This window comes from Babylonia areolata, chromosome 7 (genome assembly GCF_041734735.1).
Source record: "Babylonia areolata isolate BAREFJ2019XMU chromosome 7, ASM4173473v1, whole genome shotgun sequence".
NCBI lineage: Eukaryota > Metazoa > Mollusca > Gastropoda > Neogastropoda > Buccinidae > Babylonia > Babylonia areolata.
The window spans coordinates 16,070,867-16,085,159 of NC_134882.1; the positions used below are offsets into that span (position 1 = coordinate 16,070,867).

Here is a 14,293-nt window from a genome sequence, read left to right on the forward strand (position 1 = left end):
TTCTGATTCCGGTTTCACTTTTTGTGCAAGGCAGTGTCGAGGCCTCTGGATCTGGATCGCTCGTCTCGAATTTTACTTTTTTTTTCGTTTATTATTTGAATTGGGGCAAAAATGTCTGGACTGTGGGGAGAAATTCCCAGCGCTCCAGAGGCTGACTCTGGCATTGCAGCATTAGAAAGAGATGAACTGACGAAACCACGTCCTATTGAACCTGAAGCACCTCCTCTTTTCCAGCCGTCCAGTCGCCATTATCCGCCGTCCAATGAGTATGGTTTTATTTTTCTATTTTCGAGGATGTTGCTGGGGGTGGGGGTGTTAGTGAAGGTGAGGAGGGGAGCGAAAATTTTGAAGCTTCATGTTTATTGTTCAAGCTTTTTTTTTTTTAGTTTATTTCTCTGTAACTCTTAATCTTGTTTATCTTTATAAGACGAACAGCAGCAGGCACATGCCATTGTTGACAACCGGTCAGCCGGCACCGTGCCAGAATACTGTGTTGATTGTAGCTGGTCTGAGCAGAGATGAAGAACTGTTGTCTGTGTCTTGGGTTAAAAATTAAAAAAAGTATAAAATAGTTCTGAATTTCCACCTCTGTTTACAATAATTATTGTTGACTAGTCGACATCTATTAATTGTATTGTCAAGTTGTGCAGTCTTTTAGTTAAATTTACAAGGGAGGTTACCATTTATGAATGGAATAATGGTATACAGTAAGATGCGTGTGCATGTTTGCTACAAGATCATATTTTATTCATGATCATGACTCAGTGTGTGTGTGTGTGTGCGTGTGTGTGCAGGCCTCTACCAGCCAAGTTTTTTCAGATGGATCCAGTGGTGATGCACACTATTCGTCTTATTGAGCATGCCCGTAAGACACGAACAGCCATCCAGACTGTGCAGCAACAGCAAGCAGAGGGGGTAGGATAGTCAAGACCTGGTTTTGTGTACTGATTTGTGTGTGTGTTTGTGTTCAAGCACAATTTTTGACTCACTTGTGTAAACAAAGTGAGTCTATGTTTTAACCCGGTGTTCGGTTGTCTGTGTGTGTGTGTGTCCGTGTGTCTGTGTGTCCGTGGTAAACTTTAACATTGACATTTTCTCTGCAAATACTTTGTCAGTTGACACCAAATTTGGCATAAAAATAGGAAAAATTCAGTTCTTTCCAGTCATCTTGTTTAAAACAATATTGCACCTCTGGGATAGGCACAAAAAAAATTAAAAAAAAGAAGCCTAATTATATGCAAACTGCATTTACTGTTATATTTATATTTTTTGTATTCTCTAAACTTGGCACCTCTTATTCTGACACAACAACAAGAGGAGTCATTATTATCATTTTTTGTTCAAACAGGAACTTCTTTTGCTAAGCATGGAATTTTTATTTATTTTGCAAATGTTTTGGTGCAGATAGTAAAAAAGGGAAATTACTCTGTAATTAATGCTAGGGGACTTAATTTATCACAAGTGAGTCTTGAAGGCCTTGCCTCTCTTGTTTAAAATGTTTATTTTTGTCTTAGTATTGGGTTAGCTTGGCCTGTGTTCTACATTTGAATTTCCTCCACTGAATGTGGGATATGTAAAGCCAAACCTTTCGTTAAACATATCTTACTGCTATGCCTATGCTGATCAGTCGCATGTGAGAAAGTATGCATCATCCTCAAATTATTCTTGAACAGTTGGCATATGTCTGAGCATTATATCATTATCTGTGAGTGGAGATGAAAAAATTTCTGCGTCAACACTCTACATCAATATTATCATGACCACATGACGATTATCTAAATCAGTCACAGCAGACCAGTGGTGGCATGTCAAAGCAATGAATAAAACAAGTTTAACAACCTAAAATACTATCAACATACTTATAATTATGTGGACACAAGTAATGTGTCAGAATTTACTTATCATCAACATATTTATTTAGGGAGTACTTACACAGCCAGAATTTACAAATAATCAACACATTTAGTAAAGGAGTATTTGCACTGTAAGTACTCCCTCAATAAATTTGTTGATGATTTGTAAATTCTGTTACAGTAGAATGTTAAGCAGCAGACCATGTCTGCAAACCACTGGACTTGTGTGCTTGAGCGCAACACCTGTGAAAACAGACCGGCCAGTGGTGATCAGGTTATTTATAGTCGCCCAGGTGAACCACTGCAGTGACACTTTGTGGCTGCAAGGAGACTGGTTGTGGCAGGGCAGAAGTGTCAAAATTTGTGTTTGTTGCTTGGTGTTCAATGACAGATTTCTAAATTATTTCTGAACCAATTTATGGCGGATTGGGAGTGAAACAAAGAGCTCACCACCTCCTTTCTATTATGTATGAAGAAAGTATGAAATGAAGTGTTGATTATTTGCGATGAATTTATCATCTTAATTGAAGCTACCTTAAACTGATCACTTTTAACGAGTTCATAGCTAAAAATAGCTAATTGTGTTAAATCAGTTTGACGTAGACAAACACAAGTGGTAGAGATTTAAAGATGAAATTGCGACTCTTCTGCCAGTATATAATACTTGTAGTTTTCTGATCCATTGAAAGAGATAATTAGTTTAGTTAAATAGTGTGTTTCAGAAACACCAATATCAACTCCACCCTAGCCGGCAAGCAATGCCAATGGTGTGGAGTGATTGTCGGTGTGTCAATAATGAAAATCTGCTTTGTATCATGAAATTGCCTGATCTGTTTTCATCTACACACCTTGATAGTAGGTTTGTGTTTTGTCAACTAGTGATCGCAAATAAGATTAAAGAATATAGCATTATATATATATATATATATATATATATATATAATAATAATAATAATTATATGTGTGAGTGTGTGTGTGTAGAACAGACATAATCTGGCTGTGAATGATACATAGTTTAATAAATGTTTGGAGCATTTGTTGAGAAGGGGCTTTCATTCAAATTTTGAATACCATTGCGCCTGTATCTTAATGTGTGAGGTAAGATCAGTAGGTCAAGTGCAAATGTCGTCTATAATAGCATGTGCTGTGAAGTTAAGCTATAGCGGAACAGTAGCCAGCTCAGTGCTCGGCTACACACACACACACACACACACACACACACACACACACACACACACACACTCACTCACTCACTCACTTATATTTATGTGTGTATGTGTGTGAGAGTGTGTGCATACTTACTTATATGTGTGTGATTCTATGTGTGTGTGTTTTCTTCTGACAGAAAAGTGGTGAGGATGCTTTTCCCACAGTGCCACCAATACCAGAGTATGATGGACCCCCACTGAAACACACTGCTCAGCCCCCACTGATGTACATGGCACCTGACCTGGACAAGTGAGTTGGTTCACCTCTCTATCTCTCTCTTGACGTCACCTGAAATCCAACATTGCTTTCGACAATTTATGGGTTCCCTCTCACTCTCTCTTGAGTGGGTGCATTTGTGTGTGTGTGTGTGTGTGTGTGTGTGTTGTATTTCATGATTTTTTTTTTTTTTTCTTCTCTTCTTCTTCCTTTTATGGAATGGCTTTGAATGGTGAAATAATGGTATATTTTGATTGTGTTTTGATTTTGTGCTCATTTTCGCTTTTTTAGCTTTATTCCCTCTTTAGGGCGAGGGCTGGATGTAAAAAAGCATGTTACTTGCTTATCTATCACCCTCGTTAATAAAGATTGTGTCTTGTCTTGTCTTTGTTCCTTTTATTCTTTTTTTCTTTTTTTTTTCTTCTTTTTTTTATGGCCTCAGTTGCATGCAAGATCATGGAGAACATAGTTTCATTCTTTCCTTTTAATTTTTTCCCCATTGTTCCCTTGAAGTTATGTGCCATTGAAAGGGAAATGTTACTGTAGAATGTAGAACATAGTTTTGAAAATTACTCAGGACAGGAATCAGACCCCTGCCGGAGTCTGCACTAGTGGGTCGCAGTAAGTATGTTACTCAAACGTAATTTTAGGAAGAAAATTTCCTTTTTCAGTTCTAGGTTCAGATATGAAGTGCTAGTGTGAGAGTTAGTAAGTGCATAGCTTTGAAAATCACCAGTTCTAATACCAGAAATCATGCGCTTATGGATTGTAAGTTAGTAGAAATTGTGCATTTTGGGTTTCTCAAGAAAATGATATGAACAAATTTATGCCTTATTTTTGGCTGAAACACACCATCACCGAAGCAGCACTCCAGTTTCATTATTTGATAAATGATTAAATGTCTGTGCAAAAATCACATGGTTTAGTGAATCTGTCTTGGTCTGATGCTCATGTGCAAAAGTGGTTGTTAACTTGGCTTAGCTTTTAGTGAAGCTTATATGTTGTATTATTTTTTTTTGCACATGGGACATGCAACATGTCTGCTGGGACTTTTTTGTTTTGGAAGCCTGTTATTATAAAATTTTGTTTCTGAATTACTATTATATATAATTATGCTTATATTAAGGTTAGTTTTTTTTTTAATGCTTTGGCAATAAATTGGTGGAATGGTCAATATCAGAAGCATGTCTCAGGGTTATATGCATGGGTATGACTGTACTTGTGCTAAATTTCCTTTTCCATGTGTTTTGCTATAGGATTGATATTATCAGTGTTGTCAATCCTCATATGGCCCTGTGTGGCTATCTGGGCTATAAGCAACAATGATTGATAAATTTTTTTTCAATTTTCTGATCTTTATTTGATTATTGGATTTTATAAAGAACAGATGCACATTTAACGGATAGTAGAAAACAAACAACATACAGCAATAGCAAGTAAAAGAAAAAAAAAGAAAGAAAGAAATTATGATATAGAAAAAAAACCCTCAGTGTAACAGAGCTTGATTGATGAATTACTTAGTAGTAGGCTAGTCATTATCAAGATGTTACGTTTGATAGAAAGAGGCAGTAAACTGATTTGCATCTGTGCAAATGTGTGTGTGTGTGTGCAAGTTATATGCATGCTTGGGCATTTACTTTGTGTGACATCCAGTGATGTGTGTCCATCCTCTCCACAGTGACTTTGCTGCAGGCCGAGGAGACAGGATACCAGAGATTGATGAAGTGACCAACAGAAACCTCTTGAAGCGCTCAGTGGGGACCATTTTAGCTCATGCATCCTTTGAAGGCAAGTGACAGTCAGACTTAGTTCAGCAGCATTCTGCTCCAGTTTGACCTTTTTGACTCACTTGTGTAAACAATGCCCAAGCATTGTCGGTGTGATAATCGACAATAAGCTGTCTTGGAATGAAAACTCAACTGCACTCATTAAAAAGAGCAACAGTCGCATGTACTGTCTTAGAAAAATGAAATCTTTTAATGTATGCAAGCAGATGCTCCAAATGTTTTACACATCTGTTGTCTGTAGTGTTTTAACATACGGAGCCGTGTGCTGGGGGGGAAACCTGACCAAACATGACAAAGACAGGTTGGAAAAAGTCATTAGGAAAGCGGGTGGGGTGGTGGGTATAAGACAAGACACCTTTAGCGACATGCACAATAGAAAACTGACTGACAGACTAATAACAATTTTGACCGACGTAAGACACCCACTACATGATGACATTAATAGCAGAAGGTCAGACATAAGTGGTAGGTTTAGAGCTCCACGCGCAAGAACATCTCGATACATTAATTCATTTATTCCTACAGCCATTCGCGCACACAATCAAAACATCCAATACACTAAGTGAACCCTCCCACCCCCCAAGCCCCCTCGCCACAGCAACACCTGAACTTCACCAGCAGACGAGTGTATGGGAGCAGACATTATGCGTGCATGTGGGACTGAGCGGGTGGCACGGGCAAGCAAGCATTTGTGTGTGTGTGTGATCGGAAGTGATTTTTAAATATTTTCTTATTTTACTTGGATTTCATGTATCTTAATGTTAATGTTCTAATCTTATTGGCGTGACATATGTTATGTGCATGCATACGTTGTTTGTGTGTGTGTGAGTGTGTGTGTGTGCGTGTGTGTGTGCATTTTACTTATATATACGATTTATTCCCTTGATGTTTTTATTTATGTATTGTTGTACAATACCTTATGGTCTTAACGTGTGTGTATGTGTGTGTGGGTGTGTGTGCGTGCGTGCGCGCATGTCATTTTTAGTAATCTTATACCCTTTTTTGTTGTTGGATGTTTTCATTTGTTAATATTGTTGTGCAATACCCTATTGTCTTAACATGAGTATGTGTGTGTGGGGAGTGGGGGGGTTAGTATATCGTCAGCTATTGGGAATTCTTATTTGACTAGTTTTAATCTCTTCTTATGTTGCGCATGATTTTATGCCAGTGTTTACAATGAGCCTGTGATTGCACAACTTAATTTCCATGTGGATTAATAAAGTGTTTTTGATTGATTGATTGATATGTTTTAACCCGGTGTTCGGTTGTCTGTGTGTGTGTCTGTGGTAAACTGTAACATTGACATTTTCTTTGCAAATACTTTGTCAGTTGACACCAAATTAGGCATAAAAATAGGAAAAATTCAGTTCTTTCCAGTCATCTTGTTTAAAACAATATTGCACCTCTGGGATGGGCACAAAAAAATTTAAAAAAGAAGCCTAATTATATGCAGACTGTTATATTTATATTTTTTGTATTCTCTAAACTTTGCACTTTGATTTGACATTCTGACCCAACAACAAGAGCAGTCATTATTATCATTTTTTGTTCAAACAGGAACTTCTTTTGCTAAGCATGGAAGTTTTATTTATTTTGCAAACGGTTTGATGCAGTAGTAAAAAAGGGAAATTACTCTGTAATTAATGCTAGGGGACTTAATTCGAATCTGGTTAGGACTTTTTTTTTCTTTTTTCTTTTTTTAACGCGAAGCTGTATAATAACAAATACAGAACACATTTTAACAATTAGATTTTTTTTAAAGTGTATCACAAGTGAGTCTTGAAGGCCTTGCCTCTCTTGTTATTTATGTTACTGGAAGATTCTTCCTTGTCACTTGTGTTATTGCAGGTTGAAACAGTGCACCAGCTGGAGACTGAATAATGTGGTGATAGACTTGTTTGGGACAGAAGAGCCAAAAGCTGTATAAGTTAGTCAACACAAAGCAGAATAGAAGCAGTTTAGATGAGCATAACTCGACCTGCTTAACTTATTCTTTGCACTCCTTGAGGAGGTTAGGGTCACAACAGCACTCCTGTAGCAGACTTGATCCTTGGCTGATTTCTTCACTTGGGGCCTAGTCTTTCTTGCTGTAGGCCAGTTGTCCCTAAGAATAGCACAGTTGGAGGTTCTTAGATTTTTGTCATGAAATAGAAATAGAACAGCTTTACAGGAATAATGTATTGTTGATTATGATTAGAATAGAGATAGCACTGTTACAGAATAGCTCATTCTTAAACAGTTGTCATCAAGTATGAATTGAACAGTCTTTCATCAGAGTAAATCATTTTCAAAGTGTCATCATTGGCAGTCAGTCATCCTTAAGTAGAGACAGGGGCGCTGATTGATTCATAGATTTAAATATGTTGTGTAATTCCGTGGGATTTGGGAAACCTGTCCCACAGCAATGTAAAACTGCTTCTTCTTCTTCTTCTTCTGCGTTTGTGGGCTGCAACTCCCACATTCACTCGTATGTACACGAGTGGGCTTTTACGTGTATGACCATTTTTACCCCACCATGTAGGCAGCCATACTCCGTTTTCGGGGGTGTGTAAAACTGCTGATAACAGGACTTGATTCCCCAAAGTTAAATAAGGATCACTGTTTTAGTGTGTTCTACTAGTCAGATGTTTTCTCTTTCGTGCATGTTTTATATCTTGAAGTGTATACAGTTTATGGCACATAATGGAATTTTGATAGTTATGTGTGCTTAACTGCTTTGAGTAAGTCAAGTGTTATTTATTGCCTGGTGGCACCTGCTCTACTGTTTTTGTTGTCCTGTGCTTTCTTACCACGCACGCAAAAAAAGATTGATAAACTGAAGTACAAGTCCAGCAAATATTGTGCCGTTTGCAGAAACTGTTTTTTAAATGTTGTGTGCAAAAAGTGCTGTGCCAGCATATGCAAAAACTTAAGTGCTGTGTGCAAAAACTGAAAGTGATGTGTTTGAAACTTTAGTGCTGTGTGCAAAAAACATAAGTGCCCTGTGCAAAAACTTCAGTGCTGTGTGCAAAAAACATAAGTGCCTTGTTAAAAAATTTAAGTGCTGTGTGCAAAGCCTGAAATGGTGTTTGTTTGCTTTATGTTGTTGTAAGCGCATATGACGTAAGATTTTTGTCTATGTTGGACAGGATCACGAGAGCATGTTCTGGACACGCTGACAGACGTGGCTGCTGAGTATTTTCTCAATCTAACTACAATTCTCAGAAATGCTGCTGATGACGCTGCCATGCATGGCTTGTCTGGGTTTTCGGTAAGTTGATGAGTTGTGTTGCACGAGTCTGAGCAGAGATGACACAGACTGAAGCACGCATGTTCATATGTTTATGCCACCACCATGTCTCTCAAACAACAGTCCCCCATGAATCGCTGACATGGGAAACCTTGACAGGACTCCCTCCAAGCATGTAAATGCAGGGTGATTGAAATTAAGGTCATCGTGAGAGCAGGGCATGAAAGGCCACAGAAATCCATTCTTCAAATTGGAGCATTCCTTTCATTGTTGATGTGTTTTTGAAAATAATGGTCTCACTTCCATCACCAATCATGAGAAACCTTCAGTGTCTACCAGACAGTGTTTTGAGTCCGACTGTGACAGGTGGTCATGAGAAAAAGAGAGATGTTGTGCAGCTCCTAAAGGTGATTTGCCATTGGTTGCTATGTATGGGGAGCCAGTGGTAATTTTTCTTTCAGCATAGTTTATCTTCTGCCCATCACATCACACAACACAAAGGCATGGCGCAACAGACTTTAATTTTGTTCCAGTTCAAGCGAAAAAATGTTTCAACAAGTGAATCAACCTCCATGGATCAAGAAAAACTGAAACATTGTATAACAGTGGAAGACTGTCTATGAAGAAGAGAGAGAATGCAGTTTTCAGCTGGAGTGGCTGAAAAAATTTCCATGGCTGACTACAGAAACATGCCAAAAGCAGTGCTTTGTCAAATGAGAGAGAAAACTTGTTTTAGCAGCTCAGAACATTAATCTTTTACGAAACCCAGTGAAACAGTTTCAGTGTCAGTAGCTCAAGGAGGCATCACTGCGTTCGGACAAAACCATATACGCTACACCACATCTGCCAAGCAGATTCCTGACCAGCAGCGTAACCCAACGCGCTTAGTCAGGCCTTGAGAAAAAAGAAAAAGAAAAAAGGTGAATAAATAATAGATAAGCTTACATAAATAAATAAATAAATAATAATTATAATATAGAAAAAGGTAGTAGTAATAATAATAATAATAAAATAATAATAATAATAATAATAATAAATAAATAAATAAGACAACAATGATGATAAATAAGCAAATAAATGTAAAACATGAAGACACACATTCACACATACACCCACACATGCATAAGAGTTTCAGTTTCAGTTTCAGTAGCTCAAGGAGGCGTCACTGCGTTCGGACAAATCCATATACGCTACACCACATCTGCCAAGCAGATGCCTGACCAGCAGCGTAACCCAACGCGCTTAGTCAGGCCTTGGAGGAAAAAAAAAAAAAAAAAAGCGTAACAGATATGCACCAAACATGCAGTGAAACGAAACATCAGTTAAAGAAAAGGGTTTGACTGCTGCTTTCTGTGTGTTTGCGCGCATATGTATGTGTGTGTGCGTGTATGATGCTTATAAGTTTCTGAAATTCGGGCAGTGCAAAATACTTCTTGGCAAGTCATTTTTCCAGTGACTTGTCAGACTGGGCAAGTGGAAAAACAAGTTAACTTAATGTCCAGCTCTGATGTATGCACTCAGACATGCATGCATACATTCACTTGAATACATATTTTCCCCCCATCCCTCCTCTACACGAGAGGATGCAATCACTCCTCTCTGTTTCTCTGTCTCTGTGTCGCTCTCTGTCTGTTTCTGTCTCTCTTCTTTCTTTCTCTCTTTCACTCATGGATGCATAGAGCACACGCACGCAAGCGCACACGCACACGCACACACACATGCATGCACGCACACACACACACACACACACACACACACACAAACTCTCACAAACACACACACACACACACTCACAAACACATTCACTCACTCACAAACACACTCACTCACTATGTGTTTGGTGTTGCAGGACATCCTACAGCAGGCGTTCTATGAGGTCGGGATCGGTGACATAAGCACGCTGCACGACTACTACACGACCGAGGTGCTGCAGTACAACAGGGACAAGATGGACACCTGTAAACAGCTGGTGGCGGAGCTCGAGAAACTGAAACAACCAGTCCCTGTCAGCCAGTCACCCAGCACTTCGGCTACCGTCACTCAGAAGGACACGTTCAACGTTATCAGGTCAGTGTCTTCTTCTTCTTCTACTTCTCTTTCTCCTCCTTCTCCTCCTTCTCCTTCGTCTTCTGCTTCTTCTCCTTCTTCTGCTTCTTCTTCTGCTTCTTCTTCTCTTTCTTCTTGTTCTCCTTCTTCTGCTTCTTCTTCTTCTTCTCTTTCTTCTTGTTCTGCTTCTCCTTCTTCTGCTTCTTCATCATCTTCTTCTGCTTCTTCTCCTTCTTCTGCTTCTTCTCCTTCTTCTGCTTCTTCTTCTTCTCCTCCTCCTCCTTGTTCTTCTTTTCTCTTTATTTCTTCTTCTGCTGCTGCTTCTCCTCTTCCTCCTCCTCCTCGGACCTCCTCTTCTATGGTATCTGACCATAGGGGCACCACTGCTGACCTGGCAACCAGTTCTCTCCATTTCTCCCCATTCCTCATCTCTCTCAGGATGTCACTCTGTCTCAGGCCTGTGTATTCTTGGATATTGTCTCTCTTTCTGACGGGCGCCATAGCCGAATGGTTAAAGCGTTGGACTTTTGATCTGAGGGTCCCAGGTTTGATTCACAGTGACGGCGCCTGGTGGGTAAAGGGTGGAGATTTTTACGATCTCCCAGGTCAACATATGTGCAGACCTGCCAGTGCCTGAACCCCCTTCGTGTGTATACGCAAGCATAAGATCAAATACGCAAGTTAAAGATCCTGTAATCCATGTCAGCGTTCGGTGGGTTATGGAAACAAGAACATACCCAGCATGCACACCCCCGAAAGCGGAGTATGGCTGCCTACATGGCGGGGTAAAAACGGTTATACACGTAAAAAGCCCACTCGCGTATATACGAGTGAACGTGGGAGTTGAAGCTCACGAACGCAGAAGAAGAAGAAGTCTCTCTTTCTGTCTGCCTCTCCTTCCTTGCAGGGTCGTCTTGGCAAGCCCCGATGACTGTGAGATGTGCCTGTACTTCTTCAGTTTGCGTTGATCACTTCTTTGTGGTTAGATCTTCGTGGGATCCGGAATGATTTGCCTGGCTCTTGTTTCTCGCTTCTTCATTGGTGGTATGATCTCCGTTAGAGATGCCTGTCTGTGGTTTGTATCCACTACTTCATGTCAGTTGTCAAAAGTCCATGACTCGCAGGCCAACGCGTGTGATCAGTCTGATCTTTGACACGTTCAGTGATATTAGGTCATTGTGACTATCACACACGGACACATTGAGTGAGCCCACTATCAAGTCAGTATGGTACAATAACACTCAGAGACACATTCAGTGCTACCAGCAGGTCAGTATGATACTAACACACCCCCACCCACACCCCCACACAGCCACCCTCCCCCCCTCCACCCCACCCACCCCCCGCCCTCCCACAAAGAGTGGACAGTTGAGAGTTGGGTAACCCTGGCCAAATTTGTGGATTGTTACTGGAAAGTTGAGACTGAAGTGAGTATATCACATTCCAGATCTGCTAGAACATTGTTCTGTGAAGAATGGGAGAAAAACCCCGAAAACCTCAACCATCTATTCAACACAGCCATTTCACCCACTCTAGGAAGACATTGTCGGGAATGGCCAGAGGGCAAAACTGATGCGGAAGTGAAGCTACTCATAGAAGAAAACAGTAAAGAAGAGGACATCATCATGTACACAGATGGCTTAGTCACCAAAGACCAATCCGGTTGGGGATTCACTGCGAAACAAAATGGAAAAACAGTTAGGGAAGAGAATGCTGCCTACAAAGTCACAACCTCCAGTCTAACGATGGAAGTTGAAGCTGTGACACATGCCCTCCAGTGGCTATCGTCCATCCATACGCCCGGAAACCAACATGCCATGATTCTAACAGACTCAATGAACCTCATACAGAAAATTGAAAACGGAATGGGAAGCCCAGAGTGGCATAAGGCAGTGCGCAACTTTCAGATTAAAAAACTCACATGGTCATACTGCCCGGGACATGCAGGTGTTAAGGGAAATGAGCGAGCTGACAGACTTGCTGGTAACGCAACACCAACGAGTGGCCTACATCTAGGAAAATCGGAAATCCTCAGAAAAGTCAAAGAATATAAAAAAGAACAGGTACAAGGCCATCACACCATCGATTGCCTCAAAGAAATAAAAGCAGAGAGAGGGAGTGGCCGTAAGTCTAACATGAAAGGTAGAGCACGATGCTTTGCAAATCAAACAAATATCGGCATCATTTCCAAACCAACATTGCGCAAATTTCTTCAAAACGGAACAGAGTCGCTGTGGGCTTTTCCAAATACAATAGACTGAGCAACACACTAGACGCCACGTTCTTGGCATCAGAGATCTTTTCTCATCCCTCTTGCGGCCAATCAGTGGCAGCCTCTGTGTGTGTGTGTATGTGTGTGTTTGTGTGCATGTGTGGGTCTGTATTTTTGAGTGCGTTTGTGCATGCGCGAGAGTGTAAGTGTACACAAGTGTCAGTAGAGTTCTGTGCACGTGCGTGTGTGTGTGTGTGAGGGGGAGGTGGGGGTGTGGGGGGAGGTGGGGTAGAGGATGAGGTATGTGAGTGTATGCATGCCTACACTGTGGGAGCAACAGGATATTGGAACGTATATATATATATATATATATATATATATATATATATATATATATATATATATATATATATCTGTGTATATATGTGTGTGGAGATATGGGCATATGTGTGTGTGCTTGTACAAGTAAGTGTTCATCTGTGTGTGTGTGTATGTGTGTGTGTGCCGTGGAAGCTGTGATACGTAGACTAGAAATGAGTGTGTGGAGGAGGGGGGTAGAGGAGGTGCAGGGTAATGTGTGTGGTGTGTGTGTGTGTGTTGGAGCTCATGTACGTTTATATGTATTTGACTGTGCTTTCATATCTGTGAAACTGCATGTTCGGTGCATATCTGTTATGCATGTGTGGGTGTATATGTGAATGTGTGTCTTCATGTTTTACATCTATTTGCTTATTTATCATCATTGTTATCTTATTTATTATTTATTTATTTTTTTACATTATAGTTATTATTTATTTATTTATTTATTTGTGTAAGCTTATCTATTATTTATTCACCTTTTTTTTTCTTTTTTCTTTTTTTTTCCTCAAGGCCTGACTAAGCGTGTTGGGTTACGCTGCTGGTCAGGCATCTGCTTGGCAGATGTGGTGTAGCGTATATGGATTTGTCCGAACGCAGTGACGCCTCCTTGAGCTACTGAAACTGAAACTCTGTGAAGTGGTACATGGGGACACTTCTGAATCGTCATCAGAGGACTGACATTGTTGAAAACTTTTTTCCCCTGCTGCTGCTGCTGCTGCTTCTCTGGTCTGGCTGAAGAATTATTTTGTATTTTTCTTACTGTATTTTTACGGTGTTTGTCGTTAATCCATATTTTGACTGTATTTGTTGTTGAACCCCGTTTTGATCATATTTAGCAGTGTTTCTTGTTATATCCTATCTTGATTATTTTTGACAGTGTTTGTTCTTACATAGTATTTGACAGTGTTTGTTGCTCAACCCTATTACGATATTGTTTCTTGTTAAACCATATTTTGACTGGTGTTCCCTTCCTTGGTTAGTAGTGGGTGGTTGGTTGTGTTTGTTGTTGTTGTATGATTTGTGACATCTTGTAAAATTGTTCTCCGCTTTGAGCAAAGTGAAAGATAAGACTCTCAGACGTGGAAAGGGCAGCTGTAGAGAGATTGTTGGTAAAAGTCCACATGTCAAGAAATATAATGTTGCTCAGCTTATGATCACAGATTGACATAAATTTACAATTGGGCCAACAGCAAAGTGAGAGCTGTATGATCAGTGGTTTCTCCACTGCAGTGGGAAGTCATTAACAGTTTAGTCTTTTGTGAAAAACTATGACTCTCAAACTAGGAGGCAAGATTTCACTGGCTCTTAGTGCTGCAGCCTTGGGGGCTGGTTGGCCTTTGGGAACCATCCCAGTGCTGACTGTCCTAAAACCCTCTTGGCC

At 40.1% G+C, this 14,293-nt stretch overlaps 1 protein-coding gene across 1 annotated transcript in view; it reads left to right on the top strand.

The window, feature by feature from the left end:
• Positions 1-35: 35 nt before the first annotated feature.
• The window catches only part of LOC143283744 (STAGA complex 65 subunit gamma-like), a 42,542-nt gene continuing 28,284 nt past the window's right edge, over positions 36-14,293 (top strand). Inside the window, exons 1-6 of the mRNA XM_076590045.1 lie at positions 36-266; positions 795-915; positions 3,199-3,311; positions 4,957-5,066; positions 8,194-8,315; positions 10,144-10,361. Of these exons, the coding sequence (XP_076446160.1) occupies positions 112-266; positions 795-915; positions 3,199-3,311; positions 4,957-5,066; positions 8,194-8,315; positions 10,144-10,361 (839 nt within the window). The 5' untranslated portion in view covers positions 36-111. The remainder of the gene's footprint in view (positions 267-794; positions 916-3,198; positions 3,312-4,956; positions 5,067-8,193; positions 8,316-10,143; positions 10,362-14,293) is intronic.